Source organism: Odocoileus virginianus, chromosome 10 (assembly GCF_023699985.2).
Source record: "Odocoileus virginianus isolate 20LAN1187 ecotype Illinois chromosome 10, Ovbor_1.2, whole genome shotgun sequence".
Lineage (NCBI taxonomy): Eukaryota > Metazoa > Chordata > Mammalia > Artiodactyla > Cervidae > Odocoileus > Odocoileus virginianus.
In genome coordinates this window covers 908,179-925,458 of record NC_069683.1, presented here as the reverse complement: position 1 = coordinate 925,458, position 17,280 = coordinate 908,179, and the positions used below count along the sequence as shown (strand labels likewise).

Below are 17,280 nucleotides of genomic sequence, written 5' to 3'. Positions count from 1 at the left end.
CTGCAGGAGGACTTTGTGAGATGGAAGGGCTGCCTGTTCTTCCGTTTCGTCATCACAGTCGTGGACCTGAACCCAGAGGTCGCTAGGTGAGCCTCTTGCCTTTCACCAGGCAGCCAAGTGATTGGCCTTGTTTCTGGAAAGTTCTCTTTAAAATTGCTTTAAATTTGCGTCATGTAGGATTTAGTGAGGTTTTGGCAGTTGCCAGATAATCAGTCAACTTTTAGAATACTGAACTGTACAACAAAGCTTTAGTTTTCATGTAAATGTAAGAACAGAAGCACCGTGTTCCAGGTGACCACGGAGAATCCCAGCACCGAGCACATCTGCTGACACTGTTTGTCCCAAACAGAGGCATTTAGAGCAGGGTGCGCCTCTGCTATGTCAGCTCTTGGAGCAGAAGCTGCGCTTGCAGCATGACTTACAGTCGACTTCTGGGTCAGTAACATAAGAGTTCAGACTTTCCTCTATGTGCAGAAACTAAGGAAGGTGTTCTAGGAGTTAAGACAGAATTGCTCAGTGTGGAATAAGAGTGTACAGTTTACAGGGCTCCTTAGAAATGGATATTTCCTGAGTATTAGAAGGCAAGAGAGTTGCCTTGCCACTTGTTCATTCCTGTCCTTCTGGAATTTTCTTAAAGATTTGTTTTCAAGGGGTTGAGAAATAATTTCACAGAATTTGCTAACCTCAGTTCTGTTACATGAATAATGCTGTTTAAGGCAAGTCTATAGTTGGAAAATAAGAGTGTTGAATGCATGGCAGGAGCTCCCACAGTTGAAAAGAGGTCTTTACAAATTCATTAACTCTAAATAGCCTGTAATAATGGGTCCCTCTGGTTCTAAATGGGCTTCCCTGGTTGCTCAGACAGTAAAGTACCCACCTGAAATGCAGGAGACCCAGTTTGATGCCTGGGTCAGGAAGATCCCCTGGAGAAGTGAATGGTTACTCCAGCAGTTTTGCCTGGAGGATCCCATGGATAGAGGAGCCTGGTGGGCTATAGTCCGTGGGGTCATAAAGCATCGGACAGGACTGAGCAACGAACACTTTGGCTTTTACTCGTTCTAAATGTTGTCACCAGTGGTTTACTCTGGGTTCCATGGAAGCATTTCTGTGCAGTCTCCTTTGCGCATGTTTCTGCACGGAGGAGCGTTAACCTGAGACGCTGGGGATGCTGGTGCTGACGAGCGTGTTCAGAGCCAGAGCTGGAGGCCGAGGCTCCCGCGCATCCTTCCTCTCTGCGGCCGCTGCGGGGCCCTCGCACCTCCCCCGCCCGGCCAGCCCCCGGCCCCGAGTGCTGTGGGGGCCCACGGGCAGAGAGAAGCTCAGGGCACGGGCCCCGTGCGTGTGCATCACAGCCTCGATGGTCAGAGGTCAGGGGGGCACTGGGGACAGGCAGGCGCCCCGCACAGTCCTCTCGCCGCCTTAGGTTTGCCCATTGCAGCCCTGCCTTCTGAGTTGGTGTGAACCACGGCAAAATGTGGAGCGTAATTTGAAGAGCTTTGAAAAGCTAATTTAAATTAACCTGTTCATCTGTTTTTAGGCCAAAGGTCAGGCCTGTCTGCTTCTTTTATACACATTAATTTTTCCCTATGTGTCTGCTAGGACATATCTTCACAAGAGACTGTAGTGGCAGAGCCCTGTGAATTTAATTTTTGGTCTAGGTGGATTTCCTGACGATTCCAGTGTGAGGAAAATTGCATGACTTTTTGAAATCGATTTTTACTGAAGTATAGTTGACTGACAAGGCTGTGTTTCTGCTGTGCACCAAAGTGAATCAGTTATTTACACATGTGTCTCCTCTTCTCCCACACAGGCCATTAAAGAGTGAAGTGTGCACCTGTGCCATGCAGCAGGTCCTCACTTATACATAGCCGTGTGTGTGTCAGTCCCAGCTCAGCTCAGTCCAGTTGCTCAGTCATGTCCGACTCTTTGCAACCCCATGGACTGCAGCATGCCAGGCCTCCCTGTCCATCACCAACTCCCGGAGCTTACTCAAACTCATGCCCATTGAGTCAGTGATGCCATCCAGCCATCTTATCCTCTGTTGGCCCCTCCTCCTCCTGCCCTCAGTCTTTTCCAGCATCAGGGTCTTTTCCAGTGCCAATCACAACCTCCCAATTTATCTCTCCCCTCCTTTCCCCCTTGATAGCCATAAGTTTGTTTTCTCCATTTGTGGCTCTTCTTTTTGTAAATCAGTTCATTTGTACCATTTTTTAGACTCCACCTGTAAGTGGTATCATGATATTTGTCTTTCTGTCTGGCTTCCCTCACTGGGTGTGATCATCTCCAGGTCCATCCATGTTGTTGCACGTGGCATTATTTCCTTCTTTCTGGTTGAGTATTATTCTGTAGTATATACGTACCACATCATCTTCACCTGCTCCTCTGTTGATGGCATTTACGTTACTCCCATGTCCTGACTGCTGTGCCTAGTACTACAGTGAACACTGGGTGCATGTATCTTTTTAGATGGTGGTTTCCTTGCATGACAGTTTGGATTGGTCCTAAAATATAAACCCCCAGTGTGGAGGCTACAAGCTTATTTGAGATGTACCATGTCTGCCCGCTAGGTGAGCCCTGCAGACAGCAGTCAGGATGATGGCCAGGCACCAGGTTGGCTGTCTCGGGGGGCAGGGCAGATGCTGCAGCTCTGCAGGAAGGCACGGCTAGGGGGGACTGCAGTGATGGGCCCTTGACGTAGAAAAGAAAGAAAGGCAGAGATGGCTCAATTTGGGAGAAAAGTGAGTAACTGAGGATCCAGAGGGCTCCGTGTGGGACAGGTGAGGGGATGAGGGAGTTAGAGAGCTGTCGGAACAGTGGGCGGTTTGCCTGACCTCAGTGGGGGCTCCAGTGTTGTGACACATAGTCTGGGTCCCTGAAGTTGAAGCCGGGAGGACAGGAGGCTGTGTGGAACTGAAGGTGCTCTGAGAGACTGTCTCAGGCTGGCCAGGCTCTGGGGACAAGCCCCACAGCCTGCACAGCTGATGAGCAGTGGACACTGCCCACCCCCCCCCCCCCCCACCCCCCCCCCCCCCCCCCCCGCTTGGAGGTGGGAAGTCTGAGGTGGGCACCAGCAAAGCAGTTTCTAGGGAGCCAGACCCCCACGCTGTCTACACGGCCCCATGTCCTCACAAGGTGGGAGGGAGGGAAGGACTCCAGGACTTTGTTTCTAAGATACTCACCCTGTTCGTGAGAGCCTGGCCTTCATGGTCCAGTCTTCTCCCAAATGTTCTCCTAATAGCACCCTCTTGGGGGCCCGGTTTCCAGCGCAGGAATTTGGGAAACACAAACTAGAATGCATGCCCTAGCAGTGATGTTGGGGCTTGGAATAGAGAAAACCAGGAAGCACTTAGCAAGCAGGTGAGGGTGAAACAGATGTGTTCAGGAGTGTCGGAGGAAAGGCTGAACCTGGTGACCCTAGGGAGGACGTGGGTTCTCCCCAGCAGCTGGCCCCCTCCCTTTCCCCCACGCCCTCCCAGTCACCTTTTGCTTCAGGTCACTTTTGTCAACACATTCTGTGTGGTTTTGATAACATCTGCCCACCTGGTGGTACGCAGGGATCCTGGAGTCAGGGGTGGTCTTGTTTACTGGCAGCTTTCCTGTCTGAAACGGCCTGAAGCCGAGGAGAGTCTCAGGGGACGTTTGATGAGTCAGTGAGTGAAAATTATGGAGGCAGAGGGTGGGCCTCATTCCTTGCGTCCTTGGGGGGCTGAGAAGAGGAGGGACGGAATGGGGAGCGGTCAGCATGTTGTGGGAGCAGGACCACAGCGCACATGACAAGATGCAGGCGACCGAGCAGACCTGGGGTGTGAGCGCAGGTGACAGCAGGGAGGGCTGGAGAGGCAGGGCCATGGGTCCCGCACACAGCGGTCAGCGCGGGGCGGGGTCCATCCAGGTCACAGTCGTGGTCAGCGCGGGGCGGGGTCCATCCAGGTCACAGTCGTGGTCAGCGCGGGGCGGGGGTCCATCCCGTCGGCTCATTGCCGTGGTTAGCGCAGGGCGGGGTCCTTCCAGGTCACAGTCGTGGTCAGCGCGGGGCGGGGGTCCATCCCGTCAGCTCACTGCCGTGGTTAGCGCAGGGCGGGGGTCCATCCCTCTCATGGCCGCGGTCAGCACGGGGCGGGGGTCCATCCCCATCCGGTCACGGCCTCAGTCAGCGCAGGGCGGGGGTCCATTCTGCTCACGGCCATGGTCAGCACGGGGCGGGGGTCCATCCTGCTCACAGCTGCAGTCAGCGCGGGGCGGGGGTCCATCCCCATCCGCTCATGGCCGAGGTCAGTGCGAGGCGGGGGTCCACCCCTGTCCCAGCCTGAGAGTGTCTGAGTCGGGACTCTGAGTCATCCACACAGCCTCCACGGAGTGGATACCAGCTTCAGAGTACCATGTGTATAGGAAGACATCTGAAAGAAGAGGAACATGTGCATTTTCTGCTCAATCTAAAAAGGAAGTGGCCCCGCTTCTTGCCCCTTGAATCTGTCGGGCTGATGAAACCGAGATTTGGATTCTTAGTGTTCCTCGGGATTACTGCCCTTCCCTCTGTTTTTCACGTAAGATGGTTCTGCTGTGTGAAGTCTGCAGTGTCCTTGACTTGGTTCAGTGAAGTCTGCAGTGACCCTGACCAGTTCAGGGTCCTGGGGGTGAGGAGGACAGGAGAAGGGGCTGGCCCCAGGAGGCTCCATGGAGGAGGCTGGATTCAGCTGACAGATATCAAACTGTCCCTCTTGGCAAGTTGGTCAAGCTGGTAGGATCTGTGTGTCCTCATGCATTCAAGGCTGAGTCTCTCCCTGTGGGGCCCTGTCCTTGTGGCTGGGTGTCCTCCCTGCTCTGCAGCCTCCCTCAGCCTGTGTCCAGATCCTGCGTGTCGTTTACATTCTTGTGGAGTTGACTTGTTCAGTTGGTTAAGCCGGTGATTCACCACGGGATGGTCCTTGCGCGTCCACCCCAACTTGTACCTATTTTTGACCTAAAGTGAATGGACCAGCATCTGACATTGAAAGTCTGAAAGTCTTAGTCACTCAGTCATGTTCCGCTCTGTGTGACCCCGTGGACTGTAGCCCACCAGGCTCCTCTGTCCATGGGATTCTCCAGGCAAGAACACTGGAGTGGGTTGCCATGCCCTCCTCCAGGGGATCTTCCCGACCCAGGGATCCAACTCAAGTCTCCTGCATTGTAGGCAGATTCTTTACTGCCTGAGCCACCAGGGAAGCCCAGTTTTGTTTACTCATTCATCAGTTGATGGAGATTTGGATTATTTCCACTTGTTGGCTATCTTAAATAATGCTGCTGTGGACATCTCTCTGCAGGTTTTTGTGTGGACATATGTTTTCTTTTCTCGTGGTATTACACATAGCTGTGGGATTGCTGAATCAGACGGCAACTCTTTGTTTAGCGTTTTGAGAAATTGCCAAACTGTTTGACATGGAGTTGTGCCCTAAAGCACCTGCCTTCTTGCAGAAGCGTCGCTGGACTCCGGTGGTCCATTTTCGTAGGAATGACTTCAAGTCTGGAGATAAAATTCGGGCAGCTGTGGAAATGTATAAAGTTAGCTCATGAAGGGTTAACCGTCATCAGTTCCCTCAAGGGCCAGTCAGGGTGCTCCTTGGGAGTGTCTGTTTATTCAGTGGCTCTCTCTCCTGTGTCACTGCTGGGGCAGCAGAGTGGCCTTGTCAGGAATGCCCTCTGATGCTGTGTCCTTGCCGCCAGCTGGCTTTGCCGGGCGGGTCTGTGTGGACTGGACTCAGGGCACTCAGGGCAGCAGGCCTCCTCCCCGGGACTTCCCCTGAGCAGATGGCGCTTTAGTGGCTGTGTGGTCCAGGGTGCATCCGGTGAACAGTCCGAGGTCACTGTTGGCAGCAGGTCACTGCCCTGTTGAGGTCTCTGAGTGGCCGCCTCTGACTGGCTGTGGTGTGAGCTCTGAGCAGACTGACCGCGTCCTGAGCCTGGAAGAGAGCTGCAGGGAGGGCTCTCGGGGGCCTTGTGCATCCCACGGCCAAGAGCAGCGCGTTCAGACTGTCCTTGTCCCCAGTCCTCCCCCCGGGGGGTGGGCTCCTGGCAGCTGGAGATTGCATTCAGCTCAAGATGTGAGGAAAGGGGGGTCTGGTGGGTCCACCTGAAGGGGCGGCTTGGGGAGCTCCTGCACATGAGGTGTGGCTGAGTGATGGTGGGCTGTGAGCTTGCAAGCACAGCTGGGGAGCCTGGGTTCACAGGGCAGGCCTGGCCTGGAGCCGCGTGTGCTGGAGAGCCGCGTGCCCGCCCCGTCCTGGCCTCTGCGGGAAGGCTCCTTGGGCCCTGCGAGGCGTCAGCGGCATCACCCGGCCCCGTCCCTTCTCTGCAGCACTGGGGAGGTCTGCCTGGTGCATCTGCTTCTGAAGAGGAACCCGACCATATTCTACCAGCACTTCATTGAGTGCATCTTCCATTTCACCAGCTATGAGAAGCACGAAAGTTTCAATAGGTTCCCCCAGTCGGAAAGGTCAGTGCCAAGGCGGGGGTGGCACGGAGGGCCCGGGGGGGTGGATGTGGGCAGCCTCCCCGCCAGGCACGCCAGCCGGCAGCCCTGGGGAGAGAGGCCCTTCAGCCTCTCGAGGGGCTGTGCTGAGACGGTCCTGCTCCACCCCAGAGAGAAGCGGCTCTTCTCCCTGAAGGGGGGTAAGAACAGGGAGAGAAGGATGCGGATATACAAGTTTCTCCTAGAACACTTCACAGACGAGCAGCGGTTCAACATCACTTCCAGAATCTTCGAAAACGTCCTGGGTAGGACTGGCCAGAGGGGGGATAAAGCGTGTGGAGGGAACTGCTGCGTGGCCGGGGGCCCAGCTGCCCTGCAGCCCAGGGGCCCCAATGCCCTGACCCCGGTGTCCTTGGCCATCAGCCTGATGTCCCGACTCTGACGTCCTGACCCCGACGCCCTCCGCCTTCGGCCCTGACGTCCCGACCACGACATCCTGACCCCGACTTGCTCGCAGTCGGCCCTGCCCTCGGGCTGGCGGGCCACTGCCTCCATATATGCCCAGCACCACCACCCCCGACTGTGAGCAGCAGTCCTCAGGGTCTGCCTCTGCTTCCTCCAGCCTGCTTCGCTGATGGCGACCTGCCCCTAGACATGGAAGCCAGCGAGCTGCTCTCGGACACGTTTGAAGTGCTCAGCTCGAAGGAGATCAGGCTGCAGGCGCTCAGAGCCAGAGCAGACAAGGAGCAGCTGGGGGAGGAGGAGGAGCTGGCCCAGGCCAGAGCAGCCCTGCAGGAGTCGCAGAAGAAGCTCCTCTCGCAGGTGAGTGTGCTGCTCCCAGAGGGGCACACGCCTGGGGTGTCCCGAGGCCCCTCCAGCCTCCTCTGAACACCCACTCTGCTCGGGCCGCCTCTGCCTGTGCCTATGGCTCCGCGGCTCGCGTGTGCCTGGTCCTGGTGTCATATGTGTGGAAGTTAAACCCCCTGACAATGTCTTTAGTAAGTGGGTTGGAGGCTTCCTGTCAGCTTCTGGGTAAACTCAATGCCCCTGTGTGCCCGCACCCTCCCCCATGCAGGCTGCTGACTCTGGTCTCTGAGGGGCCGTGCCTCCGCCTGCAGGGCCTTCCCCCCCAACCCCCGTCCCGACCCAGGCAGCCTGCCCTGTGCCGCCCGCCCAGCCAGAGTCCCCCAGACACACACCCCGCCCTGCCCCTTCACTCCCAGGCCCCCCACAGCCCCCACACCTTGCCAGCCTCACGCCGTGACACACAGCCTGGTCTGGAAGTAGCTTGAAGGCGTGAGTTCTTGGCCCCGTTTCTGTTGCCCGGGACGTTAGCCTGGTGTCTAGTGCAGAGAAGGTGTTGGGTGGTATTTGTGGAGTGAATGCGTTTAAGCCACTTTTTAAGGCTCTCCCTAACTTAGCCACTGCTCAGACTTATCTTTATTAAGTTATTTCTTTAGTCTTGGCCCTCCTGTTTCATGAACTCTGGTAAGTCTTTACAAATGAGTAGATTACAAGTAAAGAACATATACTAGTGACTTTAAATGAGAAAAGAATAATTTTCAGATTCTCAATGATAGTCTGGCATGCATGGGCTAGTATAGTGAGTTATTTTTAATTCTCAGAGATGTACTGCAGACGTTTGTGGTTGGTGCTCATTCTTGGTGAAGGCACTGTGTAACTGCCCGGCAGATCTCCTGTGTGCAGAGCTTCAGAGAAATGCACACGCTGTCCAGGCCCGGCCCTCCTGTGCCACCCCACTGGCAGGGACATGGGTGTGCCCGGGCAGCAGGGCTGAGCACCCCCTCGCCCTGTGGAGGAGCCCGGGGTGGAGCCGGGCTCGTGGGAAGGGCTGGCGTGTGTTTTCAGCCCTTCATTCAGTGGGCCCTTGAGCAGCTGGGGGTGGGGGTGCCAGCTCCCTCCTTCCCACAGATGAGGATCTGTGCACTTACAGACGGGGCTGTCCAAGGCTCTGCTATACTTCTAGTTCCTTTTTCTTGTTTAGTAATAAGACTAGTATGTGTCTGCCTCCTGCTTTACACCATTTTGCAGTGATGGTTTCTTAGTCTCCCCAGCCGAGGTAACTTCCTCTCCAGTCCTCAGAATGACATCAAAAATAAACAGTAAACTTGACATCATGTTCAAGATTGGCCAAGCAAGAAGAACTACGTCAAGGGAACACCTTTGTCTTTCAGGACTTCATGCATCTAAAACAGCCTTCTTTTGTTACCACAGGTTCAAAAGAGGAATTTAATAGAAATGATTATTCCAATTATCACCTCCCTGAAGTCTGCCCTAGAAAAGAACAAGATCCCAGCTCTGCGAGAACTCATGCTGTACCTCAGGGTAAGGCGGCCTCGGGCTGTGTGGTGGCCCCTTAGTCCCCGCTGGTCAGTCAGAACCCCCCGGCCCCCACTGGTCAGTCAGGACCCCCCGGCCCCCACTGGTCAGTCAGGACCCCCCGGCCCCCACTGGTCAGTCAGGACCCCACGGCCCCCACTGGTCCGTCAGAACCTCACAGGCCCCACTGGTCAGTCAGGACCCACAGTCCCCACTGGTCAGTCAGGACCCACAGCCCCCACTGGTCAGTCAGGACCCCCCGGCCCCCACTGGTCAGTCAGGACCCCCCGGCCCCCACTGGTCAGTCAGGACCCCCCGGCCCCCACTGGTCAGTCAGGACCCCACGGCCCCCACTGGTCCGTCAGAACCTCACAGGCCCCACTGGTCAGTCAGGACCCACAGTCCCCACTGGTCAGTCAGGACCCACAGCCCCCACTGGTCAGTCAGAACCCCACAGCCCCCACTGGTCAGTCAGGACCCCACAGCCCCCACTGGTCAGTCAGGACCCACAGCCCCCACTGGTCAGTCAGGACCCACAGCCCCCACTGGTCAGTCAGAACCTCACAGCCCCCACTGGTCAGTCAGGACCCACAGCCCCCACTGGTCAGTCAGGACCCACTGGCCCCCACTGGTCAGTCAGGACCCCACGGCCCCCACTGGTCCGTCAGAACCTCACAGGCCCCACTGGTCAGTCAGGACCCACAGTCCCCACTGGTCAGTCAGGACCCACAGCCCCCACTGGTCAGTCAGAACCTCACAGCCCCCACTGGTCAGTCAGGACCCACAGTCCCCACTGGTCAGTCAGGACCCACAGCCCCCACTGGTCAGTCAGGACCCCCCGGCCCCCACTGGTCAGTCAGGACCCACAGTCCCCACTGGTCAGTCAGGACCCCACGGCCCCCACTGGTCAGTCAGGACCCCCGGCCCCCACTGGTCAGTCAGGACCCACAGCCCCCACTGGTCGTCAGAACCCACAGCCCCACTGGTCAGTCAGGACCCCACAGCCCCCACTGGTCAGTCAGGACCCCCCGCCCCCACTGGTCATCAGAACCTCACAGCCCCCACTGGTCAGTCAGGACCCACAGCCCCCCCTGGTCAGGAGCCCCACTGTCATCAGAACCTCACAGCCCCACTGGTCAGTCAGGACCCACAGCCCCCACTGGTCAGTCAGGACCCACAGCCCCCACTGGTCAGTCAGAACCTCACAGCCCCCACTGGTCAGTCAGGACCCACAGCCCTCACTGGTCAGTCAGAACCTCACAGTGCCCACTGGTCAGTCAGGACCTCACAGCCCCCACTGGTCAGTCAGGACCCACAGCCCCCACTGGTCAGTCAGAACCTCACAGCCCCCACTGGTCAGTCAGGACCTCACAGCCCCCACTGGTCAGTCAGGACCCACAGCCCCCACTGGTCAGTCAGGACCTCACAGTGCCCACTGGTCAGTCAGAACCTCACAGTGCCCACTGGTCAGTCAGGACCCACAGCCCCCACTGGTCAGTCAGAACCTCACAGCGCCCACTGGTCAGTCAGAACCTCACAGCCCCCACTGGTCAGTCAGGACCCACAGCCCCCACTGATCACTCAGAACCTCACAGCCCCCACTGGTCAGTCAGGACCCCCAGCCCCCACTGGTCAGTCAGGACCCCCGGCCCCCACTGGTCAGTCAGGACCCCCGGCCCCCACTGGTCAGTCAGGACCCCCCGGCCCCCACTGGTCAGTCAGGACCCACTGGCCCCCACTGGTCAGTCAGGACCCACTGGCCCCCACTGGTCAGTCAGGACCCACGGCCCCCACTGGTCAGTCAGGACCCACGGCCCCCACTGATCACTCAGAACCTCACAGCCCCCACTGATCACTCAGAACCTCACAGCCCCCACTGGTCAGTCAGGACCCCCCGGCCCCCACTGGTCAGTCAGGACCCCCCGGCCCCCACTGGTCAGTCAGGACCCACTGGCCCCCACTGGTCAGTCAGGACCCACGGCCCCCACTGGTCAGTCAGGACCCCACGGCCCCCACTGGTCAGTCAGGACCCCACGGCCCCCACTGGTCAGTCAGGACCCCACGGCCCCCACTGGTCAGTCAGGACCCACGGCCCCCACTGGTCAGTCAGGACCCACGGCCCCCACTGGTCAGTCAGAACCTCACAGCCCCCACTGGTCAGTCAGGACCCACAGTCCTGACCGTGGGGCCAGCCTGGCTCGGAGCAGGGCCCCAGGCTGGCCTCTGCTGGGAAAGAAGACAGAGGTGCCACAGGTCCCCCAGAAGCTGTCTCTGCCTTTCCTGGGGAGCTGGGTCTGTGTCCTTACTGACTGTTCTGTTTGGGTTTGAAGTTTCTCAGCCGCGGCCACACACAGGGCTCCTGTTGGTTCACTCTGTGTGGGGTGAAATGGATATGCTCATTGCTGACGTCAGGAGCTCACCCCCGGCTCTGTGCCTGGGTTCCAGTTGGGGGTTGCGGCTCAGAGCAGCAGCCTTTCTGCCTCCTGGCCCTGGGCTCCCCAGGGGGCATGTGCAGACCAAGAGTGCACAGAAATGAGGTCTCAGACCTTCCTATAGAGTCTTCCAGTCAGAGAAACACAGCATTTCCCCCTTTCTGTTTATGCTGTTATTTTCTTTTTCAAAAAATGCTCAGATTCCTTATTTTCCAAGAATGGCTGTGGCAGAATTACATCAAATATGGTTTTCAAATACATCTTCATCCTACAGAAGTGAAGGTGGGAAAGCTAGGCTGACTGTGGAGAGAATGAGGACTTCAGGTCACTCACACTGTCCTTGCCCCCGTGAACCTCAGAAAGGAATAAAATCTTGGGTAGCCCCCTGAAACACATGCGGACAGGGAGACCCTGTGTCTGAGCACGCTCGAGCAGGGCCGTACGCCTGGCTTTGTGTGGACCCTATCTGAGCAGCCCCCGTGGTTCTTGCCTGCGCCTGGGAGCCCGCTGGTTGCCCGAGGCCTAGGGAGGCTCCTCTCTAGTGGGGCCAGGTAGATCTTCCCTGCCTCCAGCAGTTAGGAAAAGTGGCTTCTTCCTCATGGCACTGAGGCCGGGTCCTCACCTCTGACCTCAGCCCTGGTGTGCTCCCAGCCTCTGTCAGGTCGTGAGGAGACGCAGAGGTGGCCCCAAGCCTCAGCTGTGTCCTGAGAAAGCTGCTGTGGACGGCTCCCTATGCCCTGTCTAGCCAGGATGCCGTGCACTGCCCGCCTGCCAGCCTCCCGCTGAGATTCCCGAGACAGGTCCCACAGCCCTGCAGCCGCAGACAGTTCTGAGCCCTGCTGGGGGCTGCTTCCGGCCAAGGTTCTAGGGATCCACAGTGCCTAGCAAGTGTTCGGGAAGCTTCTAGGAGATCAGGCCCCTGTGGTCGGCACAGGTGCAGTTAGCACTTCCTGGGAAAGTGGCGTTAGGTTCGCTGGTTGGTCAATGGAGTGTAAACCATCTGCTCTGAGCACGCGTCCTGCTGTGTTCCCATTGTGATCAGGTTGTGGGGGAGAGCCTGTGCAGCGGCTCAGGGGGTGCTCGGGGATGCCACGGTCCATTCTAGGAGGTGATGCAGGATTACGGAGATGAAGTCAAGGACTTCTTCACAGCTGACAAGCAGCTGGCCGCAGAACTCGAGTACGACATGAGGCGCTACCAGGAGCAGCTGGCTGAGCAGCAGGAGCCGGTGAGGCAGGCGGCCCGGGGGCCCAGAGCAGGCCGGCGGGAAGGCAGCCCTGCCCCCGTCTGCCCGGTGCCCCCCACACCCACCTTGGTGGCCTCCCACTCGGGGGCACTGCCAGCGAGGGCCTCCCTGTTGCCCCTGCCCCGCTGGAAAGTCACCGCGTCCCAGTGGGGGAGGGAGGCGGGCCTGTTTCCAGGCAGCGCCGACCCTGATGGGGCTCCTTTGGTGGCAGAGAGCACGGCCCCCTAGGCCCGTGCTTAGGCGGCTGCTCCCCTGGAGGCCTGGACAGCCCCGTGGGCCCTGTGCCAGGCAGTTCTGGGAGCCCGGGCCTGACGTGGTTGTGAAGTGAGTTCCCCTGGGCCTGCATAGAGCATGCAAGATCCGCTTTAAGCTAAGTGCTGGGAGATGTGCTCTTTATTTCTCTTCCGTGACAGGTTCTGAGCTTGGAAACAATTCCTGCTCCTGCTGGCCGAGAAAAAGACACCGCGGCCACTGCCGCAGACCAGCCATCCACACCCCACGCTGCCCACGCAGCTGCACCCCTGTCTCTGGTGCCCAAGGACAGGTGTGCGGCGCTGGCTCAGCTCACTGCAGGGGTGGCCCCCAGCACACGTGGGCGGGGCCTGGGCTCCTGAGAGCACGAGGGTGCCGCCTCCATGCTTCACGGTGTCTTTGCGCCAACAGGCCCATGTCGGCGAGCACCATGGACATCCTGAGTTCAGTCAAGAAGGTCGTCGAGTCGCGCCGCTGGCACAGTAGCCGGACAGCAGGGCTGCCGCCCTCGGACAGTCGTCCTGAGAGCCCAGGTGAGCCCGGCGTGTGTCCACCGGCGGCTCCAGAGCTCAGGAGACCTGGGCCCTCCCCTGTCCCCGTCAGGGTGCTTCTCTCTGTCGTCTAAATGAGCCACAGGGACGGGTCCGGAGTTGGAGGGTGTCCAGCACCTCTCCTCACAGTGGACGGTTTGGAGGACGGGGTGAGGCAGACATGACCGCAGCACCCTGCGTGGTTGCGGGAGGCATGAACGGCCGTCCCGTGGTCTCCGCGCTCGGCGGGGAGGGGCCAGGGGCCGCTCCTTGTCCTCACCCGGGCCTTGCTGGCCCTGGAGCAGGGCTCACCTGCCTGTCCCTGAAAATGTAGGTGTTTTTCAACTTTTGAAAACCAATCACGTCACAGTAAACATTGGAATGTAGTCTTGTATGTGTATGATCTTCAAGATTAATTCCCATGAGTATTTTTTAAGCTTCTGATGGTGTCAGATCGTTGTTTCTTGTTCCCTTCACGTGGATTCCCACCTTGGCCCATGAGAGCCCACATCCTGCAGAGAACCAGGTTCATAGTATCCCATTTTCTCTGCTGAGCTGTAGGCCAAAAACTTTAATTTCATTTGTTTGAATCCTAGTGAGAAAGGCCATGGTTTCTCATGCTTATCATTTGTGTGTATCTTCGTGAATTACCTCTTTATTAAAACTTTATTTGGGATGTTTCGTGTACTGTGTATCTTGCAAATGTTTTTTCTCATTGGCATGTTTTGTCTCTGGGCCTGTTTGGGTTTTGGAGCGGTAATGCCATCCCCTTTCATCCCAGCACCCGTGCGGGTCTTGGAGCTGGAGTCCAGTAGAGCTGACCTGGAGTCCAGTGGAGCTGTTGACCTCGAAACAAAGCGAGGGATCAGCACCCCTGAGCGTAAGTAGTCTGCAGGCACGAGCAAGTCTCCTGACTCTGCGGCGGGTACTGCGTGGGCAGGGTTCCAGCACAGTGCCCTCATGCACATTGTGGGGCATGTGGTCACGCTGAAAGCCCCAGAGTGACTGTGACAGTGCTGCTGACCGCCCACTGCTGACAGCGCACAGCTGACCGTGGCCTCTGCCGGGTGCTGCCAGTGGATGTGAGGGATTTTCAGAGCTAGATTTAACTGAACAGCGGGCAGTGGGGTAGCAGTTCCCTCTTCGGTGATGAGTAGGCTGCAGAAGCACTGCCACCTGGCCAGGCTGGGCTGTGCCGGGGGAGGGGGGGTTCCAAGCCCCGTCCAGGGTCCGCTCAGCAGCGGTGAGGGGCGGGAGGGGCTCCCAGGCCTGTGGTGCCGCAGACGCACCAGCAGACCTGACCCCGGCCAGGAAAGTCTCCCTGGACCCCAGTGGTCGCAGCACAGGGAGCGCGTGGAGCCTGGCGTGTGGCGGGTGTGGTGAGAGCACAGTTAATGGGGACGGGGCGGGGCGTCCCGGGGCACTGGCACCTGCTCTCAGGCTTGGTCCAGGCCGAGGGGCGCACAGGGCTCTGGACACAGACGGCCCTGGTGGGGAGGGAGCCCAGCCAGCGTACGACAGCAGGGGCTCCATGTCCTCAGCACTCACGTTGTCCTGTCGGAGCACCAAGTGCCGAGTTAACCCCAGTGATCTCCTTTAAACCTGGCAATGCCCCTGAGGGCGGTGCCTGTCTCCCCTCTAGAGATGGAGGTTCTCAGTTCAGCTCGGGCTGGGATGCAAAGCCAGAGTTGGCCCAGGTGGGAGGGTGGGTGGCAGGGGGCAGCCAGCAGGGCGGCATCTTCAGGGGACCCAGGAGGAGCAGCAGGAGCAGGGGGCCTGGGGGGCTCTGAGTGTGGTGGGGCCTCAGGGGGGGCCGGGGAGGAGCTGTGAGCAGCGGCGCTCAGAAGGCGATCAGGGCAGGGAACCCGGGGAGGGAGGCAGGCCCTGGCCCCGCTGTGCGCCTGGCGGACCCGCAGCTGAACATGCGCCTGCCCTTGCTCAGCTTCTCCTCCGAAGGCCTTTGCTAACCTTACACTAAACATTCCCTCCCTCCAGAGACCATTCCAAATGTCACTTTTGGCTCGGAAATCAGCTACATCGTGTCACCGGGCCAGTCGCTTCCCCTCCAGAGCAGGAACAGGAGGCGCACCCCAGGAAGCCGGCGGGGCTCGAGAGCCGCCGGCCAGGGGGACAACGTTCTGTGTCTGTCACTGCCCGACATGCCGTAAGTCCCCAGTCCCTGCCCAGAGCTGTCCCATCTGAGGGTGGGGGCCCCGCGTGACATGCGCACTCCCCACAGGCCCCCGCAAACTTCCCAGTGGAACGTGACGTCTCCCTCCAGAAGCGAGGACTGCACCGCCGCCAGGAGGCCACGCCGCCAGGGCTCCAAGAAGAGGGCCAAGTGACCACCCCTCCTGGGAGTTCTCACCTGGAGCCCCAGGGCCACCCGCATGTTCACCTCTGTGGCCGGTCAATACCTGGTTAAGAACTGTGACACACAAGGGAAATACCTTAGGTATTTAATACAGACTTAAATATCTGAAAACATCCCGCTCATTCTCATAAGCTCTGTTCTGGTCCCAATCCAGAATGTTGTCTCTTAGAAGTCCTGCTTCTGTTAGCTGTTTTCCAGTTCCTTATAGTAAGGACTTTGCTTCCTATATCTGTTATCCTGACTGTAATATTTTTTTCTATTGTTATTAAATTGCAAACTTTTTAAAGCTTCTTCCGATGCACAAAGGTTAAGCATGAGTCCAGCCTCCTAGTGTTTTTAGCACAGGGTTTTTATCAGTACTCATTTAACTGACAGTGTTGGAGGAGAATAAAACCAAATCTCTCCTGTTAGGGAAAACGGACCCAAGCTTTCTTTAAGTTTCAGGTCGTCCGCCTCCTCACAGCAGATATCCTGCTTAGAGAAAATCTCTGTTTCTTACCCAGAGCAACAGGAGCTTTGCATCCTGTCCCCTGAGGGCTGTCCCTGCGGTGGAGGGGCCTTAGGTTCTGGGCCCACTTAAAACACTGGTGGGCATGTGCTCTGTCCAAGAATGAACAGAGAGAAACGGGGTTGGCTCAGATTACATCCCAGATCTGCAGAAGCAACAGCGCAGGGTTTTTGTCTGTGCTGCACGCCAAGTGCTGGTAGGATGAAAGTGTGGGTGCTGTGCTGACCCGGCTTCCCGTGTGAGCAGATAGGTGTGCACAGCAGGGTCAGAGGGCAGCCCCCGAGGAACACCCTCGCCCCCGTCCAGCACTCCAGACCCAGGGCACGCCCGACACAACGCAAGAAGGAGGCAAGTGAAGAGGCCTTGCTCACTCTTTTTTTGGAAAGCTTGCATAGATGAGGTTTAACAAAGACCGAGCGCAGGTGTGTAAGCGCAAGTCTGCGGCGCCTGGCTCAAGTGTAGCCAGGGCCGCAGCAGCAGGTGTGCCGGCCTCCAGGCTCCAGCCACGTCTACGTCTTCAAGTCTCTCAAAGCTGCTTTTCTGTCTGCAGCAACCTCCCTGACCCATGTCACTGCCCTCTCTGTCAGAGCCGGGGCATGGGGCGGAGGCTTTAGGGTCCACGACGGCCACCTCATCACGGAGGTACCCCCAAGACAGAGGGCACCTCCATCCCCACTGAGCGGAGCCGAGGAGGAAGGATTGTCTCAGGTCTGCACTTTCGAGTTACAAACTCGGAGAAGACGCTCCTCCGGCACCATGAGGGGCGGTCCTCCGCTGCTGCCAGTTCTCGTGGCAGAGTGCCCACACGCTCAGGAAAGAAAGGTCAGCGTCGTCTCGAGTGTTGAATTAAAAACCAAAGCATAAAAGATGACGACACTGAACGTAATGATGACTGTGTCCTTCCCTGTAGTAGCCGGTGACACAGAGGCGTGGGAGCATGCTTCTGTGAAGCCCCTGGTCCAGAGGGCTTCATGTCAGGCATGAATGCAGTGGCGTGTCTGAGGCCGGGAGCGCCTGCTTGCAAGGAACAAGGGCCTTTGCAAGGTGTTCCTGATGCCCCTCAAAGCAGGCAGCATGTCAGGTGACGAGAACTTCATCAGCGTCAGGAAACTGCCTTGGACTTGGGCTCACACTTTGCCCACTGTCAACTGGG

The 17,280-nt window shown here is 58.0% G+C and overlaps 1 protein-coding gene across 3 annotated transcripts in view; it reads left to right on the top strand.

The window, feature by feature from the left end:
- The window catches only part of NCAPD3 (non-SMC condensin II complex subunit D3), a 57,076-nt gene extending 41,146 nt beyond the window's left edge, over window positions 1–15,930 (top strand). For 2 of the 3 annotated variants that reach the window (XM_020907985.2, XM_020907984.2), the window contains exons 24-34: window positions 7–86; window positions 6,332–6,469; window positions 6,617–6,750; window positions 7,068–7,267; window positions 8,681–8,791; window positions 12,323–12,445; window positions 12,877–13,007; window positions 13,127–13,248; window positions 14,027–14,125; window positions 15,241–15,409; window positions 15,485–15,930. In XM_020907985.2, the coding sequence (XP_020763644.2) occupies window positions 7–86; window positions 6,332–6,469; window positions 6,617–6,750; window positions 7,068–7,267; window positions 8,681–8,791; window positions 12,323–12,445; window positions 12,877–13,007; window positions 13,127–13,248; window positions 14,027–14,125; window positions 15,241–15,409; window positions 15,485–15,590 (1,413 nt within the window). In that variant the 3' untranslated portion in view covers window positions 15,591–15,930. Of the gene's footprint in view, window positions 1–6; window positions 87–6,331; window positions 6,470–6,616; window positions 6,751–7,067; window positions 7,268–8,680; window positions 8,792–12,259; window positions 12,446–12,876; window positions 13,008–13,126; window positions 13,249–14,026; window positions 14,126–15,240; window positions 15,410–15,484 lie in introns of those variants that run through there. The other variant, XM_070472889.1, reaches the window with a different exon arrangement.
- The last annotated feature ends 1,350 nt before the right edge of the window (window positions 15,931–17,280 follow it).